Source organism: Peromyscus californicus, unplaced genomic scaffold, assembly GCF_007827085.1.
Source record: "Peromyscus californicus insignis strain IS unplaced genomic scaffold, ASM782708v3 Scaffold_10__1_contigs__length_136768540, whole genome shotgun sequence".
NCBI lineage: Eukaryota > Metazoa > Chordata > Mammalia > Rodentia > Cricetidae > Peromyscus > Peromyscus californicus.
In genome coordinates this window covers 91,851,122-91,876,512 of record NW_026294391.1, presented here as the reverse complement: position 1 = coordinate 91,876,512, position 25,391 = coordinate 91,851,122, and the positions used below count along the sequence as shown (strand labels likewise).

Sequence of the window (25,391 nt, the reverse complement as noted above, 5' to 3'; positions counted from 1 at the left end):
GCCCTGGCACCTTAGCTTTTGATGCTAGGGGACAACTTAAACAGGCTCAAGGACATTTAGCCACAAAGGACATTCTCACTATCATGAGACACAGTATCCAAACACAGCTACAGTTTCCTTGATTATCTTGTATTTCTTGGTTATCTCATATCTAAGTCCTCTTCGACACTCCTCGGTGTCCAGTTGTTGATTTCATGACTGTCTGTGGGATAAGATAACTGAATATTTCAAACTGAAGCTATTGTGTAAAGGCTGGAGCCAGCTGTTTGTAAAAGGCTCTCTATAGGACTGACGTCCTAGCTCCTCGGCTCATTTATGTTGTCACTTGTCCATGGGGATGAGGACTTAAGTACTGTTTCACATACATTTCTCCCTGGGAATTCTGTTGGTAAGGTCTCTGAGGGCTGTGTCTCGTCATCCTTTGTATGTTAGCTCACAATGCTTACTGTCATACCGGGTTCATAAGAAGCCATCTGTGAAGATGTGATTATTGCTAAGTGTAGTCACAGATGGCCAAGGAAGGGCTAATGCCCCGATGATGATGTTTGAGAACAAATAAAAAGTGACAAGTATTAGTAAACACATTTAATCTTCACAGTATGTACTTATATGAAGTTGATGTGTTTATGGGTGAAGAAGTGGAGACTAAAGACATTTCATCTGAGATATATTGTAAGTGAGTGAAAGAGCAGGAATATTCATCTCACTTTATCTTTGCAGAGTTCTATGTAGTACTGGTGGACCTAGTCCTTCATTTGTAGCAGAATTTTTTTTTAATGTAATTATCTAAAATCCAGCCCTGAAAAGCACGAATGCACTGAGGAACTGGGAGTCCAAAGACTGAAAAATGAAGAGGCGGCTCTCCCTCTCTGGCCTCTTCTGTCATTTTTTGAGACTCGGTGTTTCTGGTGGCTTGGTGTGCACTTGGGAACTATTGTGCGGTAATGGTTGGGTTGCCTCTTCTCCTGCAGTTACTGACTATACTACTGGAAGAGTTGGAGCTCCTCTTATCTGCTGTGAAATTAAGCTGAAAGACTGGCAGGAAGGTAAGAGTTTCACACAAGCTCCAGGGACCCTGGATGCACTGAAAACCATCTGGACCATCTGGAGCCTCAGGACTTCTGTCTCACTGAAGTGAGACTCCGTCAGTCATAACAAGCGATCCCTTGCTTTGCCCATTCCCCATGATTTTCTGTGCTCGGTGAGGAAAATGTCTAGATTTGAGCCACTGTGGTTTTTAATTTAGGAAATCCTTGATGGTAAGGTGGGGCAAAGATTCTAATTGGAGCTTCTCCTGGGTTTGGAGCTTACCCTTTTGAAGCTCAAATCTGCTAGTGATGATGTTGGGGCTGAGAGAGAAACCGCATTTTCAGGTCACAGAGAGACAACAAGATCTTGACCCTAGCAGATTTCCATAGTCAAGACTCGTCTAGGTAGCTATGTGTACAGTAAATGTTTACACAAATACCTATAGAGGCAAGGCCTTTTGGGGGGAAACCAGAACCATGCACACACTATTGATAATTCTTTTTACAAGGAGCTGGAGACAGAAATAAACCGATTTTCCTCTGATGGACATGATAAAGCATAGTAAATATACATTAATTACAGTAAAGTGGATTATTAAATAAACAAATAATTAGACAACCTTGCTATGCCAGAAAGAATTGATAATAACTACCGGATGGTAATTGTCTGGCCACTGTTTAAATCCATAAAATTTCCCTCCATTTCCCATGGCCTCCACTTCTCCCTTGCTTAATGCAATTGCCTTCCTTAGGTACTTGCTGTCTGTTATCTTTGACTGAAACTTCTGAGCCTACGATCTGAGAAGTGTTACTAACAACACATTGATGATTTACTTAGAACAGCTTTAAGCATAGCTCTTGTTTGGGATGGTTTCATCTCTCGAGTCCTGTGGACACTAAGCTTTAATTATTGTCCTCTGTGTGTCGTGGAAGGTTTGGGTAAGAGGTTTTCAGTGGTGATATCGTAGAGTTTTTCTCCTGTGTCCCTCAGACTAAATGTAAACTAAGAGTCTCCCATAAACACAATATAAATTTAAGAATAACAGAGAAACTTTAAGAATTAATGAAGGGTTGTTAAGATGGATGACTCAGTAGCTAAATGTACTTGTTGCCAAGCCTGATGGCCTGAGTTTGATCCTCGGGACCCACATAGTGGAAGGAAAGAATCAACTATTGCGCGCGTGCGCGCCCACACACACACACGTAATTGTAATGAAGAATTTATAAAAGAAGATGGATTTTATTTTAGTATAATAAATGATTTTTTAAAAAAATTATCTCTAGGTGGTTATACAGTTCATGATAAGCCAAACCCCAGAGGTGAAATCGTGATTGGTGGGCAGAATATCTCCATGGGCTATTTTAAAAACGAAGAGAAAACAGCAGAAGATTATTCTGTGGATGAAAATGGGCAGAGGTGGTTTTGCACTGGTGACATCGGAGAATTCCATCCTGATGGTTGCCTGCAGATTATAGGTCAGTATATTCTTTTTTCTATGGTTTCTGTCATTTTGTGCTTCAGTGAGTCTGAAAGATAGCATAGGTTGGATCCTCAGCAGGGTTGATGGATTGATTGGTAACAACTTTACTCATGTCCTTGTGTATGGCTCCATCTTTGAAACAGGTACTCCCAGCCTCACAGGGCAGCCACTAGCATTAGATGAGTTCATATTGTAAAAATGTTCAGAGAAGTGCCTGAATCTTTTTAAGTAGTAGCAGTGTTTGAGGTGGGGAAAATGGACAGAAAAATGAATAACTGATTCAGTAATGGGAAAACAAAAATAATTTAGAAAAGATCTGAAGATGTGTCTTGCTTAACTCAGCAGGACTCTGTGTCACTATTCACTGTGACATACGTACACTATTTTAGTTCTTGCCTCTCCCGTATTTCTCAGTGATCACTTTGCATCCATGTTTTCCTGTTTCTGTTGGCTCTAACTATCCTTGATCATTTCAATCTTCAGAACCAGTCTATTCTTTTGAAATGTTGTTCCTTTGGCATTTTCTTTACTGGGCTTACAGAAGTAGACATTTACGTTCAAAACACAACTCCAAAGGAAATACTGTGTTCACTTTAAACAGGCAGAGGTTTAAACACCGTCTAGCTGTAAGTGCCACTCTGTAGGGGCTATCCTGTCTTCTAGTCATATATTCATTCAGTCATAGTTCTAGTGGCTGCTGAGCTTCACAGTATCTGAGCAGAATGTAATTAGAGATTTCCTGGGAACTTCGGTGTTCACCTCGAACATTGATTCATTTAAAAACTGCTCAATGTTTTGTTTTGTTTTGTTTTGTTTGCTTGATATCACCTTCATAGTTCTTCTTATCCATATATTGGGGAGTAAGCCTAGGGTCATATATATGCTAGAGGAGTTCTATGTTACGGATCTACATCCTAAGCTCTGCTTTATTCCCTGCCAGAGCCAACTGTTTTTGAGACATGGTTGTGCAGCCTGGCCTTGATCTCACAGCCTCCTGCTTCAGACTCCTAAGAGTAGGAGTTGTACCAATGTCATCATGCCCGGCCTCTCTTCAATGTGTGTGTGTGTGTTGGAGAATTATTTTTGTTACGCTGATGCCATGTACACAACCTTACAGTTGTGCATCATAGACAAAAGTAAACAATTGTGATCCAAACATGAATATTGTTAACACAGATATGCACATAAACCATGCATGTGCACAAGGTTTTCACACTATTGCTTCAGGTTTCAAATGGAAAAGGAAGCCATTAGATTTAGTAGAAGGTCAGAAAGGGTCTTTTGTAGAAAAGTGCCTGGCACAGTCTTTTTTAGAATACCAAAACATGAGTACAGTGCGTTTTGATAAGAACCCTCCTCCCTTCCTCCCTCATCCTCCTACTCCTCTGTCTCCCTACTGTTGCTCTTGGTAGGCAGCACATCCTTCACACCAAGGATTTTAAGCGTGCTGACAGTGATTCAAGTTGAGCCATCCTGTGACAGTACTTTCTTATAGCACTGTCACTTTACAAAGGAAATGTCAAATAGGGAAGATGCGAATTAGCATTTGTTGAATGTGCTTTATATGCAAGTTAGATACTATGACAGGCTTCTGGGAGGTAGGCACCATTATCCACCGTATAAACGAGGTCGGGGGAGGTTGACTGAAATGCCACGCATTTCGGAGTCTGTCCCACACGAAGCTCCCATTCTGATCTAATCCTCCAAAGCTCTGTTCCGTCCCTTTACATCGCTGTAGTCAGGAGTATGAGAAGATCATTTTTATTTAACTCTTTCATGCAATGTATCTTGATCATGTTTTTACCTCCTCCAAGTCCTTCTACATCTTACCCACCTCCCTACCCAGCCCACTTTGTGCTCCCACACACTTCCAAAAAAGAGAGGGGGCACAAAAATACCATGGAGTCTTTTTTGTGTTGGTTAACGACTCCTAGGGATGGGGCCTGCCCTGGTATGTGGTTGATAGACCCAGTGACACTCCATCGGAGAAAACTGATTTGAGACAGAGTCTTGTTATAAGCCTCAGAGTGGACTTGAACCCACTGTGTGAACCACACTGGCCGGAACTTAAAATGCTCTTGCCTTACACACCTGCTGGATCTTTAAGTATAATATCTGAGGCACTTTTTTAGTGAAATGCTTGGAAAAATAATATATATAGCAAGCTTTTAGAGGAAATATCTTTGTATTTCTAAGACTAAGGCAATAAAATTGAAATAAAATCAGAATCGTACATGCCATAATGAAACAGACTGTGGATCTGTATTTTTTTATTTATTGAAACTAGATTCTTTTTTCATACAATACATCTGGCTGGCCACAGTTTGCCCTCCCTCTACTCTTCCCAGCTGCTCCCCGCTCCTCTCTTCCCTGGATCCACTTCCCCTCCATCTTCCTTCAGAAGAGAGCAGGCCTCCAAGAGACAATGACCAAAGTCCAGTTTAACTTGAGGATCCACATTTTTTATGATTGTAGATCGTAAGAAAGATCTAGTGAAGTTACAAGCAGGAGAATATGTGTCTCTTGGGAAGGTAGAAGCAGCACTGAAGAACTGTCCACTGATCGACAACATCTGTGCTTTTGCCAAAAGGTAACTCTTCTTTGTTTTTTGAGACACAGTTTCTTTGTGTAGTTCTTTAGCTATCCTAGAACTAGCTGTGTAGACCAGGCTGGCCTCTGCTTCCCAAGTGCCGGGATTAAAGGTGTGAGCCACCACTACCCGGCTGGTAACTTTTTTTTTTTGGTTTAGTGTTATATTTGTTTGTTTGTTTGTTGGGGGAGCTCATGTGGGACAACTTGTGGGAGTTCTCTCCTATCACCATGTGGGTTCTAGAGATCAAACTTGGCTATCAGACTTGATCGCTGTCTTGCCAGCCAAAGAGTAGTTGTGTTTTGTGTGTCATATACTTACAATATTAGGAGCATTATAAATTAAATTTGATTGTGTGTAAGCATGCAGATACCATCAAACTCCTTAGAACTTTAATTGGGGTTGGGAAAATAAACATGAAAGTTCTTGAATTTATTTAACAGCATGAAGATCCTTTCAGCAACATGTTTTGTTGTTCTTTATTAGACATCTGCTATGTCTGGCTAAGTGTCTGTCTTAACATACACCACAAGTTCTTTCATGTAGGATTCATAACAACGGAGAATTAGCATGAATAATTTCCCCAAAAGTTTACATAGGTAGTAATGGTGTGATGAGTTTCTAGTCCAAGTTTTTCTAAGTTGAAAGCCTGAGAGATTGATCCATTTACTTTTTTGTTAATATCATATAAAATATGTGTATTTAGAATCGCCTGTACTGTACTGAACAATATTGATTGAATAGCTTGTGAGTAATTTTGCACATTTTGATTTCCATTTTAATATCTCAATTTTCAGTGACCAGTCCTATGTGATCAGTTTTGTGGTTCCTAACCAGAAAAAGTTGACCCTTTTGGCCCAACAGAAAGGGATAGAAGGCTCTTGGGTTGATATTTGCAATAACCCTGCCATGGAAGCTGAAATACTGAAGGAAATTCGAGAAGCTGCAAATGCCAGTAAGTATGAAATTGCTAAGCCATTGAAGTCCATAGAAGTCACCTAATAAATGTTTTGTACATTACACTAAAAAATCCATACATGTATACTATGCATAAAACTTGATCCATGTATACAGTGAATTTTAATCATATCTATCCCCCTTCAACTTCCCTTCCATCCTCCCCAACAATGGGTCTCCCTCCCAACTCTAAGTCCTCTTCTCTCTCTCTCTTTTTTTCTTTTTCTTTTCTTTTCTTTTCTTTTTTTTTTTTTCCTAGACAGGGTTTTTCTCTCTATAGCCCTGGCTGACCTGGAACTAGCTCTGTAGACCAGGCTATCCTTGAACTCACCCACACAGATCTGCCTGTCTCTGCCTCTCGAGTTCTCTCTTCTCCCTTTTTAAATAACCTACCAAGTCCAGTTAGTACCGCCCACATGCACACAGGTGTGGAGCCATCCACTGAAGCTTGGACAATCTACCAATGGCCACACCCCCAAAAAGAGCTATCAACTGCCAGTTACTTCTCAGCTAAGGGGAGGCTTCGTGAGACCCTCTGCCGTCCATGTTGAAATTTTGACTGGCTTCATCTTAAACAGGCTGTTGCAAGTGTAGCTGTTGCTGCTGTGAGTTCGTTCATCTGTTCTTTGGCTGTTTCTTATACAGATGACAGTCTGTCCCAGCACTCCACCCCACTCCTCCATCTTTTACATTTTTCCTACCTTCCACAATGTTCCTTGAGCCTTGGGCAGGAAGGATGGGCTTTTGACAGAGTCATCCTATTTAGGGCTGAATACTCAGTCACTTATTCTCACTCAGTTCTTTGAGCAGTTATGAGTCTGTACATTTATCACCGCCTACTACAAAAAGAAGCTTCTGAGCAAGTTTGAGAACAATTCATGTCCATCTATGGGTATAAACATACATATTTAGAAGAAGGCAATATGTAGGCATGCCTATTTAGCAAAACAGCAGTAGGTTACCCCTAGGGCCTGTGGCATGCCCGGGCATAGGTTTTCGACCAGATTTATGATGCTGGGAATGAATTCTTTCTAGTGAGCAGTCCTCAAATCCAATCAGAAGGGAGTTGGTTATCCCTATGGCCACTACTGCTCTAGTGGGTACATCTTGCCTTGGCAGTTCAGTATCATAGCATGCCTTTAGTATGTTGAGATATGTTCTTTCTATTCTGAGTTTCTTCACATTTTTTAACATTAAGGAATGTTGGATTTTGTCAAGAGCCTTTCGGCATCTGTCCAGAGGACCATGTGATTTCTGTCCCTGGGTCCAATTATACATTTTATAACATTTATGGTTGTACATATATTGAACCATCTCTGTATTTCTGGATCATGGTGAATGTTTTGATGTGGTCTTAAATTTGGTTGGCAAGTGTTTTGTTGATAATTTTTTGCACTTAGGTGTGTTTGGGTTAGTCTGTAATTTGGTCTGATTTTGATATTAGGGTAATAGTAGCTTCATAGAAAGAGTTTGGTAATGCTATGCTCCTTTTCTATTTTATGAAATAGTTTGAGAATTATTAGTATTAGTTCTTGAAGGTCTGGTAAAAACTATCAGTGAATCTATCTGGACCTGGACATTTTTAGTTGGGAGATTTTTCTTGAGACAGGGTTTGAAGTCTTTTTTACTGTTCAAAGAGAATAAGGAATTGTTTATTCTGGAGCAAAACATGAGTGGTCGTGGTCCTGGATTATAGATTTAGATTCAGATATGTTCAAATGAGGTAACACTTCTACACGAAGTTCTATTGTAACAGAACAAAGAAAGTCATAAAAAACAAAGAAAAAAAACACTTTTCGCATATATTAGTGAGCACATGGAACGAACAGACAGGTGTACAGCAAAGTACGCAAATCTCTGCTGGGGGCCTGATGACATTCTTAGCCTTTGGGTAGGTGGAGGCTAGGGTCTGTTTAGACATTCCAAAGGATTTACCTAATAGTTGTCACGATGTTAAGTCACACAAAGAATTGGATAGTGAATGGCCTTTAGAACATTGGCATCTGCTTATGTCTTAGTTCCTGCTGATGCTTCTGTGTTCATTCATATTTTAAAGCGGGTTACTCAAAAACTCTTGGGAAAGCCTCCTAGGCTTTGCTGAAAAGTTCCTCATATGTTCGTCCTTTTTTTTCTCCCTCTTGGCCCACTCCTTTTCTCTAATGCAGCCTCTCTAATCTATCTAGATGGTCTTAGTTTGACTGCCAGCATTCTGATAGCAAAACTTCACTATCCCCCCCCCCATTTTTGGGGGGGCAGCCTTATTTTCTAGCTCTGTTGTTCCTCATGTCCTTGCGTCCAAAAGTAATCTAGGTGACAGGCTGGTTCTGGAAAGGCAGCACAGGGTGAGAGAGGACATGAGGATCAACCCTACCACTCTTTGTGTCTTCAGAGGCATACATGCTCAGGGCTCCCTGCTCTAGGTCTTCCATTGAGTGCTCTTGGCGCCCTTCCTGGTTGGCAGCAGTTTGAGCCCTCCCTGGGTCAGTTACCAGTAATTCTTTTGTTTTCCTTCTCTAAACGTACTTGAACTTTCCCATTCAGTGCCTTTCTTCCCTCTTGTTTCATTTACTTCATTGAAGTCAATAGCTTTTTTCCTTTAAAAAGTTAGTATTATTTGAGACAGTGTTGCGTTGTGTATCTCTGGCTAGCCGAGAGCTTCCTAATTACTAAAGAAATGTCTGACAGAAATAAAACAGCCTGGAACTTGGAGTGATCCCCTTACCTCTGCCTCCCAAGTAAAGAAATTATTTTAGGGTATTCACTTTTCAGGAACAGTAGTGAGGAGCCCTGTATTCCCTATGTTAAGTTGCTCTTTACTAATTTTTAATGTATTGTTTTAATTAAAAGATGAAAGTAATTTTCCTAGTTATCAGTTAGCTGTAATTGTGAAATATTGGATAATACAGAAAATTATAAGGAGGTAAGTAAAAGTCCCCTGGCTGTAGTTACCTCTGCTGATTGCCATCTAGGGCATATACTTTACTTAACAATATCATCAGCATTTTCTAAGTCAGAGGCTATATAATTTCATTATCAACTTTAATGTTTAAAAATTTTCAGTATATAAATATTTAATCTGTTTGATTTTTTTTTTTAGGTGAGTAGTACTTTCCCCCACTTTAGTGAACCATGACACATCATTTCTACAAAATGATTTTTTGTGTGTGACAGTTTTGGTTTGTGTGTATGTGTCTGTCTGTCTGTGCGCATGCATGGTCAGGTGAGTACATATATTATGTATGTGGAGGTCAGAGATCATTCCTTAGGAACCGTGTACCTTTCTTTCTTTGAGAAAGGGTCTCTCAGTGAGACCTGCGACTCCTTTGATAGGCTAGGTTGGGAATGCCAGGGGGTTCCTTACTGCTCCCCAACTCTGAGAGTACAAGTGCACGTCACCATACCCAGCTTTTCAAGTAGATATTAGGGATCAGACTCAGGCCTTCACGCTTATGAGACAAGCGCTTTAGCAACTGAGCTGTCTTCTCAGCCTGTGTGTGACTGTTCTCTTGGTGTAAATTGCTAGACTGGAATTTTGGAGTCAAAAGGAAAGGACCTTGTAGAAGTTTTTTTCCCCTCATTACTGAAGTGGTCCCTGTATCACGAAAGTTCCCACTATCTTTTGGGGGTGGGGAATGTTCAAGACAGTGTTTCTCTGTGTAACATCCCTGGCCATCCTGGATCTCATTCTATAGACCAGGCTGGCCTCGAACTCCCAGAGATCCGCCTGCCTCTGCCTCCCGAGTGCTGGGACTAAAGGCGTGCGCCACCGCCGCCCGGCTGTTCCACTGGCTTTTATTTCTGTCAGACATTTCTTTAGTAGTGCTGCCACGTTTCTCTTTATTTTAAAAGGCAACTTAGATTTCATTTTGCTTTTAAAATATAGTTTATAATAATAGCTTTTTTTAACTCAATATATCTATTTTCTCCCAAGAACTTTCTGAACCCTGAGCACTATAAAAATTTAAATAACTATTTCCTATTGAAACAATCACATTGTAAAGGTACTTAAGTATGTAGTATGCCTTGATGCTTTCTTCAAGGTAATTTTATTGACTATTTATAAAATAAATTTTATGTTATTGTCACCAGGCTTTGAGAACCTTTGATACACATTTTGATTTTTATTTCAATATAGTATTTCATAAACTATTTCAACCAGTGGCCTGCCCACTGGAGGTATCCCTCCAGTTATCCTTAGTCATTCTCTTGAGACTTCTAATGAAGTAGAAGGTAACTTAAATCACTGTGTGTTTAACTGCATGAAGTTAACTAGGGAAAACAAAGCTGCATTGTATATAGAAAGTAGAAGAAAAGCCCCAGTCCTTCATAACTTTCCTGTTCTTGGAGTGAGATAATGTAATTAAAATATGTGTGATTTGGATACTGAATGATAATCATGAGCCTGTAGCTCTAGCTCCAGGGAAGCCAGTTCCTTTCACTGTTTCACTGGCCTACATGTGTTTCACACTTGTGGTTCTTGTTCTCTGTCTCTCCTGTCTGTCTGTCTGTCTGTCTGTCTGTCTGTGTCTCTCTCTCTCTCTCTCTCTCTCTCTCTCTCTCTCTCTCTCTCTCTCTCTCTCTCACTCTCTCTCACACACACACACAAAACCAACCACTTATATGCTGCCACCTGCACACACACACACACACACACACACACACACACACACACACACACACACACAACCAACCACTTATATGCTGCCACCTGCAGGTGATTTGGAGAAAATGCACATGTAAAATTATTTGTTCTTCATTCTTCTTACTTTTCTCATTTGCTAACAGTCCTTTCATTCTTCTCGTATGAAGCTGTGATTGTCCATTTCTCTCTTTAATATAAAGCAATGACTGGGAATTCCCAGAGTGAAACTCCTAGGAGCATCCCTTTTTGTTATACTTTAAATGGCAATTTAGCTAAAGATGAAATATAGGAGGAACATTCAAAAACGTGCTTTCATTGGCTTGTGTACAACTGAAATGGTGTACCAATTTTTTTCAGTGTTTTTGGAATTAGACCTTTGTGAGTAGGGAAAGTAAAAGGAAATGAAAGTTTTTGGAACCAAATCTATAATTGAAATTTCCTTTGAGATCTAGATATAAGCCAGGCAGCAAATATTTCAGGTACCTTTCTGTAACTGAGCCATAATATAAGAGTAGAGTAGACATTGTTAACTCAAGCAAGTTTTATGTTCTTTTGCTACCTGCTTAGGCATTACTTGGGGTAACATGATGCTAAGTTATATGTGAGAGATTATTTTTCATATTCAGCATTATATTTTCGGTTTTTAATGTCACCAAGGCTGCTTTGTAAATATGCACAAGTGTTATTTTTAAGTCATTCAATAAAATAAATCAAGCTCACATGCAGAGTAACATGTTTGGCCTTCGGAATTTTAAGAATGAGCTTATGTTAATACATACACCTTGGAGGATTGTAAGAAATAGGCTAATATAATTGATACTCTGTTCTTTTTTATTATTGATATTTTAATTTGTATAACAGAGTCTCATTCACTGTGTAGCCCTGTCTGGCTTGGAACTCACAGAGATCCACCTGCTGCTGCCTCCTGAGTTCTGGGATTAGAGGTATATGTCAACCCCAGCTATTTCTATGTTCTTGATTTCTTTTTTTTCTTTTGCAATACAATTCAGTTCTACATATCAGCCACGAATTCCCTTGTTCTCCCCCCTCCCGCCCCCTCACCTTCTTGATTTCTTATACTTCTCCAAACATATATTGACTTGTATAGCACTTACATAATATGTACATGTGCTGTGTCTGGTCTTACACCATTTAAATACTATCATCATACCAAATAAATACCATCTTGGTTCACATTTGAATATATAATACAACTTATAAGGAATATTTTCCTAGAGGTTTAACTTTTTATGGAATGATTTAATAGATTTGTATGTATTTATTGAGAGCTCTTGGTCTAGTCCATAGGTCTGGTTAATAAAATAAAGACCCTAATTTCATGGAGCTTGCATTGTAGTAGTTGAGACAAATATATAATCTTTGAAGAGACATACAGGCATTGAAGAAAGTATAGTCATAATATAAGAATATATACATAACACACACATATAGAGATATATGATATATGGGGGGGACAAAAATATCTAGTCGTCTTTTTGTTACAAGTAGTTAGAAGAATTCTGGATGTTAATGGACATCTGGATGGACAGCCATCCCAGGAAGAGGAACAGCAGTATGAAGGCTGTGAAGAGGAAGATGTGGTGTGTGTTTGTGTGAGCAAAACTGCCTGTGCAAACCTTGAGAAAGGTAGTCATCTTGTTAATAACTGTCTGACATACCAATAAACACATTTTCTCTTTTATTGCATCATCTAGGCTGTCAGTTCTGAAAAATTTATGTTTTATTCATTGTTTTTCTCTTCCTTTCTCCTCCCTTCCTCCTCCTTTCTATCCTCCTTGCCTCTCTCCTACCCTTCTCTTCCTTTTTTTTTTATTTCAGTGAAATTGGAGCGATTTGAAATTCCAATCAAGGTTCGGTTAAGCCCAGAGCCATGGACCCCTGAAACTGGTTTGGTAACAGATGCCTTCAAGCTGAAAAGGAAGGAACTGAAGAACCATTATCTCAAGGACATTGAGCGAATGTATGGGGGCAAATAAAATGTTGCTCTCTTCCTTTCATTTGCACAGGAGGTGGCCTGATGGTTTTTCAGTTCTAGAGGTTAAACCTTTGTTGATCTATCTGTTAGAATGTAAGGTATATCTTCTAAAGACACACAAAAAAACAAACAACCAAAAGTGGTTAAAATAGTTGAGTCTACTTTAACTTAGTTTTGCATAGTTCTAGTGAAGCTGAAATTGAAAAGACATTTCCCTTTAGCTGTGTTATTAATTTTAGAGCAGAAATTCTGTTTTTAAAAATTAGCCTTAGAGACACTTGTTTTTAGAAAGAGAAGATACTTCATGCTAAAGTAAATTAATTGGAGATGGAGTAGATATAGTTGAGGAAAATTACAGCTTCCAATGTCTATTGTCTTCCTAGCTGAGAAGTTTCAATAGTAATCATGACAAAATTATGTATTAACACTACTCGAAGCAGAAGTGCCGCAGGTCTTTAAAATTCTCTTCCAACCATTTACCTTGAAGGGGAAAAAATCAGTTGTAATGTAATATGGAGTCAGCATCTTAGAAGGTATTATTTTAAGATCATAATTGTCATGTAGGTTAGACGTAGAATCATTGCAATATTGTGAATAATTACAGTGCCTGAAGTTAAGAATAAAACAACCTATACATACCAAAAATATCTAGTAACATGTTTGAAGGGAAGCTCAACTTGTCCTTTGGAAGCCTGAGAACTAAAATCAGCAACTGTAATTATCTGAATGTCTTAAGAGGAAAGTACACTTTGTAAAGGTGGCCTTTCTGTGTGTGCTCTAGTGAAAGACAGAGACCAAGAGGAAAATGACACAGAGTCCATCGAAATTCCACAAGATAACATTGTTTTTCTGTTAGAAAGCTCATGGAATCCTAAAGATTCAGAATTAGGATCCTGGCATAGCACTGAACCTGGGAAAAAGAGATTTAGACTCTGAATTTCTCTTTGATAATGGGGCTTGATTTTAAAACGTGCTTGTATTAAATTACATTTGTAATTTATGGTCTGTTCGCTGTCGCTGATTTGATTCTTGATCAGTAGTGTGCATTTCAGAGGGCCTTTCATTTTGCTTTAATTTCAGCAAAGCGGGTTATAAGTGACTTCCCCAGAATCTCATTCCAGCCTACGTACGGGTGATTAATTGTCTTGGATGAGCCTGGGGAGGTAAAAGGGAAGAAAACACTGTTACCACTTAACCTGTTTGTGGACAGTCAGAGACTGGAAATGCTAGATTGGGGAGGAGGGCAGAGTTACTTGATTAAGGACTGTCTGTGCAGTAACTTGGGGTGTGGGTTTCTTTTTAAATCTTCAGTATAGTCTGGGATTATATATTCTTGATAGATCTTCGCACTTGAACCATAGTTACTGTAAAAAGCAAAAATTCTTAATACTGTTATTCTTTGCACTTTTTCGTAATCATTTTATACACACACATGTGTATATATATACATATATATATGTTGCTTACATTGCGTTGTACAGATGTGGGCCACCACTGCAACAAAATGAGTTCTTTGTGCTCTAAAATATTTATAAAGAAATTATTTAAATGTTATGTATATGGTGGTAATAAGGAAAAAATCATCTGGTATTATAAGCAACAGCGAAGGTTTTTATAAAAAGTTTTTTTTCAATGTTCTGCAAAATAAAATTGGAGGCAAGTTTTCCCTGAAGTTATATGTGAGTATTCTCATGCTTCTCAACTTGCCTTTGAAGCGTGAAAAGACATTATCAAGTAGACTACTATTCAGCTTCTATTTCCTCCTGCCCCCTGTTAATCCTTTAACGGTGGTTTTCGTTGGCTTTTCCAATCTGTGTTTCCACTTGGAATGGCGGTTTTAAATGTGAGTGCATACATACTATCTTACTTCAGATACTTGCACCCCACCCACCCCATCTCCCAAAAGCTGGAACACTGCCAACTAATCTGTTGACTAGGTCCTTAAGAATCACGTAATTAACACTTAAGGTTGGGTGCTGCTAATTCTTCATGAAAATCCAAACATGTTAAGGGACCAGGGAGATGCCACTGCCCCCCTGACTTTTCATCAGAAATATACATGTTTATGTAAACAGAAATATTTTCCATATTCATAGTGACTTTTTAAGTATTTGAGCCTAAAGATTTTGATCTCCATTTTTATACCTATTTCAACTGTTCACAGTTATTATTACATGTCAGCCATCAAATAAAGCTGTACTTAATATTGATTATAAGTGTGAGCATTTCTAAGTTGAACACTCATGATTTTTTGCTTTGATTACATGAAAGGGTCTTGTTTCCTTGATATTTGTACTCATTCTTTTTTATTTAGACTGAAGGTATGATTTTATGACCTTTAAGAACTGAAATGCAGGTGAATGATTCATGTAGTCTAAACTGAGGGAGAGTCCTTTTTCTTTGTTCCTAGAGACTGATTAGTAATCTTTGCCTATAGTTTCCCAGTAGCATATGACAAATGTTTCTACAGTGACAAGCTGAGGAGAACAGGTTAAAGATTGTGTGACATTTGGGAACTGGAGAGAAATAATTTTAATTTTGAATGTAGTTACAAATTTTGTATTCATATTTGTACTTTCTGTTAAAATGCACGATTGTAGGATTGTTACTTAGATTTTTTGTGTTTACTCTTGAAAAGCTTTGTTTGTTCTTATTTTTAAGTTTGCACTTGAATCTTATGAAATAAATCCACCCATGTTATCAAGCCAATTTGTTTTTACTTACATGTCGACATAAAAATCTATACATTTGAATGTTACCTAGGCCTTTTAAGTAGTATGTTTGGGTATGTGGAATTACATTAAGTGGCTAACCTAGCTTACATAAATCCGACCCATTAGTTTGGTTTATTTGAACCGAGAGCTATTACTTTAATACAGTGAGTTGAATACCTTGAATACTAAAACTCTATTTCTTGTTTTTTAACCTCTGGTTTGGCGACTTCAGGCAAGTTAACATTCCAGAGCTGCAATTCTCTGTCTGGGAAAATGGAGCGGTTTGATAACAGGATCTACTCTGTCGGGTTGTTAGGACAGTAGAAAAGTAAAGTGTTTAGAGCAATACCTTACATTAGCTATTATGATAATACCGTAACTAGACTATTCATTCATCTGTCAGGTGCTTTGAAACTATTGACCAGCACACCAGAATCAAAGAATTCTCTATCATTGAAGAGTTTGTGGGAAAAACTGTTTGGATTTAGAGGCCAGAAACCCAGGCTCATTCTGTGCCTCCCTTTGTAATCATAAGCAAACCTTCTCTCCCTCTCCCTCTCTGTCTCCCTCTCTGTCTCTCTCCCACCCTTTCCCTCTCTCCAGCCCTTCCCCCCCTCTTTCTTGGAGTCTTTTGTATGCTAAACAAGAGTTCTCGCTCTTAGATGTAGCCTCTTAAAAGTTTACTATTTGGTGCTGAGGATGGAAAATAAGGTCTTGCCCGTTCTTAGGCACTGAGCCACATCCCTATCTCACCCTTCTTTAGTGAGAGGGTTGCTGTGTAGCCCAGGTTGGCCTCAAATTTAGAATTATTAATTCAGCCTCCTTAGTACTGGGATTCCAGGTGTACACCACCACATACAGCCAGACATTTTTAAAGACAAGCCCAGTAGAGTAGTGGGCTGCCTTCAGAAAGCAGCTTTAAAGTCCTGTCAAGTCCGAGCCTATTAGATTCCCTCTGTCTTAGAACACAACACTTAGGAAGTGAACCTGAGCTTTGTCTGATCCTGCTAGATACTACAGAAGACAAGATGTCTTGTGCTCTGATCACATGTAACCCAGTGTGTCTCAGAAGCACAACTGTGAGCTGAAGAGTCTTCCTCTGTAGGAATTTGGAAAAGGCAGAGGCCTTTAGTAGTTCAGTATCTGAGAAGACTTCTTTGAAAGCCTCTAGTGTTAAACTAATACAAAAGAGGCAAGAGTGAATCTCACCAAAGCTTGATAGTAACAAGGAGTGTAATTTTCCATTTGGCCTGTCAACACACACACACATACACAGAAAGAGGGAGGGGGAGGGGAGAGAGGGAGAGAGAGAGAGAGAGAGAATGTTCTTCCCAACAGCCTTAGAGACTATGTGAAGTGAGGTCATTCACCAGGAATCTCCATAAGATTCCATGTGTGCCTGAGATACTGATGCCCTCTGCCTTCAGGGTGGCCCAAACTCCTGGCAGGTTGCATTCTTACCCACTTTTCCCAGGGGATCAATTTTTATTATCACATCTTCTGAGGAATGGAAACAGTTGCAAAGCACTCTTTTAGACAGACTTCTGTTCTTAGCGTGGTAACGCCTGGTGTTTTCTTGTCTGTTGTCCAGGCAGTCTGCCATAGGCTCTTCACAAACAGGCACTCTGCTAGTCTTAAGCACATCTGTGCTGGCTACAGAGTATCTGAGGAAGAAATAGGCTAAGGATGAGTGCAATTTGGATACCCTGGCATGCTAAGGATTTGCAGGGGAGGTGAACAATAGGACAGCCATCAGATGTGCTCATGCTGTGGCCCAGAGAGTTTGGAGAGCAGCAGAGGCACCCAGATTTGCTTATGCTTTGAGGCAATGGGAAACTAGCAGACTCCATCACATATTTAACATATTGCTGGATGAATCATGAGCCCCTGAAGCATTACTATCCAAGAACAAAGTCAAACTTCAGACAGATGGCAGTTGACACAACTGGTCTTCATTTTTCTCTCAGCATTGAATTTCAAGGCAGGCTCTGTCTACTCACTGTGGGAACAATTTCTTTCATGGTCTGGGGCCTGATTTCACTAATTCCTAAATGTTCCCGTATCATTTTCCAACGCAAAAGCACTCACCAAGATTCCTGCTACCCCCATATGGAGACCTTCCCCACTGATGTACAAGTGAAGGAAGTGAGCCCTGCTTTTTCCTTGAATGTGTTAAATATAGCATTCCACAGGCACAAAGAGCAGAGAGTTAAAGCTCAAAGGTCATCTCAGGAAAGTATGCCCTGTGTTCTCCCAGGTTCAGTTAAAAGCCTCTCTCCTGATCCTAACCACTAGACCACCAGGAAGCGTCATTTTTTAAAAAGATTTTTGTTCGTTTGTTTGTCTGCTTTTTTGTTTTTCGAGACAGGGTTTCTCTGTGTAGCTTTGCACCTTTCCTGGAACTCACTTGGTAGCCCACGCTGGCCTCGAACTCACAGAGATTCACCTGGCTCTGCCTCCCGAGTGCTGGGGTTTAAAGGCGTGCACCACCACTGCCCGGCAAAAGAAATTTTGTATTCTTTAATAAAAAAAAACCCGAGAAAAAAAAGCCCCTCTCCTGGTTGGTTTCACAGCGCCACACCCTTACTGTTGAGAAAGAAATAATCATGCTTAATATATGCCAGGCTCTGTGTGTGCTAAGTACAAGCATTTTCATATTCAACCTTTTGTCACAACTCCAATGGTAAACACGGTTGTTCTCTCCAGTGTATGGATAGGGAAACTGGAGTGACATCTAGGTGGCCAAGATGCACCTCAGGCGCGGGTTCAAAGGTTTCCATGAGACTGGATCTGCTAATTTTTTTTCTCCTGGTTTTCAAGACAGGGTTTCTCGGTGTAGCTCTGGCTATCCTGGTAGACCAGGCTGGAACTCAGAGATCCTCCTGCCTCTGCCTCCTCCAGTTCTGGGATTAAAGGCATGTACCACCACCACCCAGCTGGCTCTGCTATTTTAAATTAATCAATGTATTTCATAGCGTTGATGTTTTGCCTGCATGTATGTCCGTGTGAGAGTATCAGACCCTCTGGAACTGGAGTTGCAGACAGTTGTGAGTGTGGGAGCCCGCAACTGACTCAGTTTCCCAGTTTGAATCCGAAGTCTGTTCTGAGGCAATAGAGTTGTTTGCTCCAAGGCTGTGAGAAAGTCCTGATGAGCCCATGGAGTCTTCTTCAAGGGCTGTGAGAAAGTCCTGATTAGCCCACAAGAAGGAACACACTATCTAGCTAGACGCAGGCTGCTGATGCCAGCCAGAAGTACACTGAGATAGAAAAAGGAACTGCCTGCTCCTTCATGCAGGCAGGATAGATAGTGGTTGAATGCCTGCGCTGTGCACAGTTCTACCTCTGTCCTTCCAAACTGTATATAAGCTGGCTGGAAATAAATTCGGGGCTGTCCAGCATTGACCGGCAGACCTCTCGACTCTTTTCTGTCTTCTTCCTTGTTTCTTCACTCTGCGTGCCTTTTACCCAGCTACCCAGCTGACGGCAGCCTCCGACATGAGAGCTGCCATGTGAGTGCTGGGAATTGAACCCAGGTCCTCTGGAAAAGCAGTCAGTGTTTTTAAACTGCTGAGCCATCTCTCCAGCCCATGGATTTGCTATTTATTCTTAAGCATGTGACTTGCTACTGACCTCTACCAGTGCTTTCAGCACCCCTCTGTTATAGTGGTCTGGCTAGCATCAGTCATTCCTTTGCCCTCTTGGGAATTTTAGCTCCACCTCAGCCAGGAAGGGTCCTCTCTCTGGGCCCCAACCACTAGAAATATTTATTAGTTGCAAAAAGTTCTGACGAAATGTGAAAACTCCAGTCTGCCACCAGATGGCGCTGTGGGAGTCCAAGTGCCCCTCACACTTTGTGTTCCCATTCCTTCCCACTGAATGTTCCAAAGCAGGGTAGCAGCACACTGTTTTCTTCTCTTGTTCAGAGAAGACTGAATTGGTAGTGGGGACATTTTCCAGATAATGTCCAGGCAGGAATTGGCACAAATCTAACCAATTTCATTTCATGACCTATGTCTTGGCCCCAAAGGGAAGGTTAACCTACTTCATTCTTTTAAATGCATGGACTCTTTTCAAAGATCTCCAAGTGCTTTGTAGATCCTTGGCACCATTAACAAGCTAGCAGTAAAATAAGGATTTGCCCAAAGCCTGAAAAGAAGTTGAGCAGTGGAATGGAAATATTTCCTGCCTGGAAAAATGGCATATTTGGATTCTGGTAGCTTTCCTATTAGCTAAGTCTCTTCTTTTATGTCCACCTTCGTCCTCTCAGTGTCTGTAAAACACGAAGGCTGATGAGACATCCTACTTAGAAACACTTTCCCCCTGCTGTCCTTTGGATACAGACAATAACAGGATTCTGAAGATTTGGTTCAAATTTCAGATTGGCCACCTATGTGATTTGGAGCAAGATACTTAACATCTCGGTTTCCTCACCTATTGGGCTTCAGTGTCCTCACCTATATAATGGGAGTGGTGTTGGGCCTACTGCACAGAGTTATCATTAAGGACGGACCGAGATTCTCCATGGAAAGTGCTTAACACAGTGATAGAACACATACACTTCAATAAAAGTGATTACTCCACAGGGCTGGTGCTCACAGTTTGGTAACTTGTATGGTTGTCCATTTAGTGATCATCAAACTTGGGGGCAGCTAAGACCTAAAACCAGACTTTCCCTTCTTAGAAGTACAGAGGCAAATCCATTTCCTAAATGCAAGACAAGGTTGTGTATATGAATGAAGCAGAGGACTGCAAAAGTAGTCACATGCGATTGAATTCCTCATCCATTACTTGGGGGAGCATAAAACTTCAAAAACAGTTTGGCAGTTGCTTATAAAACTAAACCACGGGTTGGGGATTTAGCTCCGTGGTAGAGTGCTTGCCTAGCAAGTGCAAGGCCATGGGTTCGGTCCTCAGCTCTGAAAAGAGAGAGAGAGAGAGAGAGAGAGAGAGAGAGAGAGAGAGAGAGACAGAGAGACAGAGAGACAGAGAGACAGAGAGACAGAGAGACAGAGAGAGACAGAGAGACAGAGACAGAGAGAGAGAGACAGAGAGAGAAAGCACATCTTTCCTACAACTGAGAATTTCTACCCCTAGATACTTGCCTAAGGAAAAGGGATACGTATATCCTGAAGAGGATATCTATAATACCACCCACAACAGTGTGTCTCTAATAGCCAGAAAATAGAAACATCCTATGTGTGCATCACTAGGAAAATGAATTAAAAAAAATCATGGTTTGCCCTGGAGGAGGTAAGAATGGGGGGTGGGCTGGGGGGAAGGTGAGGGGGGCGGAAGGGGGGAGAACAAGGGAATCCGTGGCTGATATGTAGAACTGAATTGTATTGCAAAATAAAAATAAAAAAAAAAATCATGGAGTCCAGCAATTAAGTCCTGCTCAGCAATGCTAAGAAACAGACTGCAGATACTTGCAAGAGCACTGATGATTGTTGAAAACACTCAGCTGAATAAAAGAAGTCTTATCCTTAAAAGGGAGTGCTATATACATTGTTGGTGGGAATGCAACTTAATGCCACCACTGTGGGAAATGAGTTGGGGGTACTTGGGGAAAAAACCTAAATGTATAATGACCATATGATCCAATGATCCCACTCCTGCATAGGAAGCCAAAGGATAGAAGTCATTGTTCAAGAGAGATACCCATTTGCCCATGTCTATGCTATTCACAACAGCTAAGATATGGAACCAGCCTAGATGCCTATCAACAAATGAGTGCATAAAGAAAATATGCTATATGCACACTATTAGCTACTACTCTATTGCTGTGAAGAGACACTATGATGAAGGCAACTTATAAAAGGAAGCACTTAATTGGGGGCTTGCTTACAGTTTTCAGAGGGTGAATTCATATCGTCATGGTGGGCAGCATGGCAGCAGACAGGCAGACATGGTGCTGAAGCCATAGCTGCTAGCTTACATCTTATTGGCAAGTTAGAGGCAGAGAGAGCCAGGGAGAATGGGTCTGTTCTGGGGTTTTGAAACCTCAAAACCCACCCCCAGTGACAAACCTCCTCCAATAAGGCTGTCTCTCCAAATTCCTAAACAGTCCACCAACTGGAAACTTATATTTCAAATATATGAGCCTACGGGGTCCATTCTTATTCAAACCACCACCACACACAGTGTAGTACTACTCAGCCATTCAGAAGGGTGAAATCAGGCCATTTCAGCAACGTGGGTGGAACTGGAGAACTGCATATGAAACCAAAGAAGGCAGACACAAGTACAAGTATTGCTTGCCCTTGCTCATGTAGAGCCTGAAAGGTGACCTCAAAATAGAATAATGTTTACTGGAGCAGGGTGGTGGAAGTAAGAATGGAAAAAAGGAGAAATGGATGTGATCAATATCCACTATGTGCAATACTATGTGGAAATACCCCACTAAATGCCTTCGGTACGTACAATTAGGATCATTTAATTTTTTTTAAGTATTTTTCAGCTAGGAAGATGGTTCATTCAGTAAAGCACTTGCCTTGTAAGTGTGAGGACCTTAGTTCAGTTCCCAGGATCCACAAAAAAGCTAGGTGTGGTGCTGCACACACATACACGTGTGCACGAGCATCTGCATACACATGAACACATGTGTACATGCACACACAAAAGAAGTCTTTATATATATAATATGTATATGAAATCATATTTCATTATTCTTTTTATGTTTTATTGTTCTTCCTAGAACTTAGCACACCCCTTCCCATATACTCTTGTCATGTGTCTCTTCTGGCTCTAATACATACAGTACAGGGACTTTGTTTGGCAGCTACACTCCCGTCTTAGCATGCCTGGCACTTAGTAGCAAGTGCTCAATAAAAATTTTCATTGACTAAAATATATGCATGTTGAGTGTTGTTATATCATCCACCTCTTCAAAAGTATTCAATAATAAAAATGAAATGTATAGCAAGACGATTTGTTTTTATCAGGAGCCACTAAACGCTGAAGTGGAGCCTACAATTTGTTTTCATTTATTGAGCCTGTGTTTTCCGTTTCTATCGGGGAGCCAGGGCTATAGGAGTTTCTGCTACACAGCTGGAGAGAGAGAGCGCAAGATACCGGGTGGGAACAGCCTGGGGGAAAAGCTGGGGGCGTCTATCTGGTCGGGAGGGGATACCTGGCATATGTACATGTTGGGCCCATTCACAGTGTTTGTGTCTCGAAGTCTGTGCTCAGTAGCCATCTTAGAATATTAAGGCTTACCTAAAAGAACTCAGGCTGCAAGATTCTACTTATTATGACCCGCCATTAACAGGCAAGACTAATCAACAATGGAGAAACTTTACAAAATATTTGCCTCTGGATTAAGGAGAAAAGTGCTTAGGACGGGACAAAGAGGGACTTGGAGTGATGGTCGTGACATATTAACATTTGTCAGGTTTTTTAAAAAATGTACAATTAAGAACGCCGTGGTCTCGGCGCCGGCCGGGTCGACAGCTCGCGATCGTGTGGCTGGGGCTGGGGAAAGGGGGCCCCAGGCTGGTCGGGCGGCGAGCGGAGTCCCGGGCGCCTCCTCCACCTCCCGCGGGTCCCTCTCTCTGCCTCCGGCTCCCACGCCCGGATGATCTGAGCCGCGAGGGCTCCAAGAGCCCGGGGCCCAGCCCGGCTCCTCCCCTCCTTCACCCGGGCCCGGTTGCCGCCGCGGGACCCCGTGCCTGGCCGCCGTCGCCGTCGCCGCCGCCGCCGCCGCCGCCCCCGCCCCCGCCCCGGTCGACCAAGGGACCCACCCGTCCGCGGCTGCTCCGGACCTAGAAGATCAAGTCATAATGGGGGCCTTTTTAGACAAGCCAAAGATGGAAAAGCATAATGCCCAGGGACAGGGGAATGGGTTGCGATATGGCCTAAGCAGCATGCAAGGTTGGCGAGTCGAAATGGAGGATGCGCATACAGCTGTAACCCGTTTGCCAAGCGGACTTGAGACGTGGTCATTCTTTGCTGTGTATGATGGGCATGCTGGTTCTCAGGTTGCCAAATACTGCTGTGAGCATTTGTTAGATCATATCACCAATAATAAGGATTTTAAAGGCTCTGCAGGAGCACCTTCTGTGGAAAATGTAAAGAATGGAATCAGAACAGGGTTTCTGGAGATTGATGAACACATGAGAGTTATGTCAGAGAAGAAACATGGTGCAGATAGAAGTGGGTCGACAGCTGTGGGGGTCTTAATTTCTCCGCAACATATTTATTTCATTAACTGTGGAGACTCGAGAGGTTTACTTTGTAGGAACAAGAAAGTTCACTTCTTCACACAAGATCACAAACCAAGCAATCCGCTGGAAAAAGAACGAATTCAGAATGCAGGGGGCTCTGTGATGATTCAGCGTGTGAACGGAGCTCTGGCTGTGTCAAGGGCCCTTGGGGATTTCGATTACAAATGCGTCCATGGAAAAGGTCCCACAGAGCAGCTCGTCTCACCGGAGCCAGAAGTCCATGATATTGAAAGGTCTGAAGAGAGTGATCAGTTTATTATTCTTGCATGTGATGGTATCTGGGACGTCATGGGAAACGAAGAGCTCTGTGACTTTGTGAGATCCAGACTTGAAGTCAGTGATGACCTCAAGAAAGTTTGCAATGAAGTAGTCGACACCTGTTTGTATAAGGGAAGTCGAGACAACATGAGTGTGATTTTGATCTGTTTTCCCAAGGCACCTAAAGTCACAGAGGAAGCGGTGAAGAAGGAGGCAGAGCTGGACAAATTCCTGGAAGGCAGAGTAGAAGAAATCATGAAGAGGCAGGGGGAAGATGTCCCTGACTTAGCCCATGTGATGCGAGTGTTAGCAAGTGAGAACATCCCCAACCTCCCACCAGGGGGTGAATTGGCAAGCAAGCGGAATATAATTGAAGCTGTTTACAATAGACTGAATTCTTACAAAAGTGATGACACTGATTCTACAATTGATGATATGTAGTAAAGCTGCGCATCTAGCCATGGACTCGCCTTCACCTCCGAAGGAAAGTAGAGCTCAACCTTTTAACATCGGTCACCAACTTTACAGAAGGGGTACAACATAGGTGAAGGACTACACCAGAGAGCTTCAACAGTGGAACAGCCACTCCGAACGGATTTTTTTTTTAATTGTGAATTTGAGACTTATGTAACCGTGATTTCAAGCCGTAATTCATATTTTAAATCATACAGCAATTTTTGTTGTATGATTTTGTTTCTTTGTAAAGTGTAATTGTCCTTGTTCAAAGTGCTCGTATTTAATTATGAACTGCTTTGAAATCACTATCAATGATAAAGGAGAGGTTTGGCTTGTTGTGTGACACAACAGATATAGTCAGTCATGCTGTGTTTGGACTTGGGCTTGGGATAGGGAAAGCAGCAGCCACATAGCTAGATGCTCATGTGCACATGGCAGTGAAGACTTCCAAAATCCTACAAAGCTCAATATCCAGGGAGTTCTGGAAAACTGTCTGTGTTCTGGCAATACAGCCATTCCTCTTACCTGTCTCTAGGAAATTCTCTCCTTGCAGCCTAGAGCGCTGCAGGTGAGACCATATATTCATGAGAGTATTAGTTTTGGACTAAGATGCCTTGATTCTTTGCACCTCTTTATGAGTACATTCAGTTACTAATTGGTAAGCAGCAGCTTCCTACACAGTAGGAGACTGCCACATTTTTTTCCTATCATGATTGGCTGGGCCTGCTGCTGTTCCTAGTAATATATTCTGAGTTCCATGTTATCAATAAAGCTTGGTTTAATAAACAAGAAAAAGAGTACAATTACTATTTATATAGTTGGTTGTGTGTATTTTATTTCAAAAGGTGAAAAAATAATGAGTAAATACTGAGATGTGAGCAAAGTGCTTACAGTGTACTGATATCAGAAATTGGATACATTGGTGGAGGGATGGGTAATTGAGGAATTGGTACCACCAATATAGGGTCTGACAAGCTGAATGGCTTGTGGCAGGCCAGACCCTCAAAATGGTACTGGTAGGAGCCTGTAGTACCGGTAAGATGCCAC

The 25,391-nt window shown here is 41.2% G+C and overlaps 2 protein-coding genes across 10 annotated transcripts in view; both read left to right on the top strand.

Annotated features, from left to right (window-relative positions):
- Positions 1 to 15,398, top strand: part of Acsl4 (acyl-CoA synthetase long chain family member 4) — a 77,270-nt gene extending 61,872 nt beyond the window's left edge. For all 9 annotated transcript variants that reach the window (XM_052737205.1, XM_052737179.1, XM_052737188.1 and 6 more), the window contains 5 exons: positions 972 to 1,046; positions 2,313 to 2,504; positions 4,985 to 5,099; positions 5,897 to 6,054; positions 12,538 to 15,398. In XM_052737205.1, the coding sequence (XP_052593165.1) occupies positions 972 to 1,046; positions 2,313 to 2,504; positions 4,985 to 5,099; positions 5,897 to 6,054; positions 12,538 to 12,695 (698 nt within the window). In that variant the 3' untranslated portion in view covers positions 12,696 to 15,398. The remainder of the gene's footprint in view (positions 1 to 971; positions 1,047 to 2,312; positions 2,505 to 4,984; positions 5,100 to 5,896; positions 6,055 to 12,537) is intronic.
- Positions 15,399 to 22,871: 7,473 nt separating this feature from the next.
- Positions 22,872 to 25,157, top strand: LOC128115637 (protein phosphatase 1A-like). The gene has a single exon (XM_052746526.1). It carries the CDS (start codon positions 23,187 to 23,189, stop codon positions 24,327 to 24,329), a length of 1,143 nt encoding a protein of 380 aa, XP_052602486.1. The 5' UTR covers positions 22,872 to 23,186; the 3' UTR covers positions 24,330 to 25,157.
- The last annotated feature ends 234 nt before the right edge of the window (positions 25,158 to 25,391 follow it).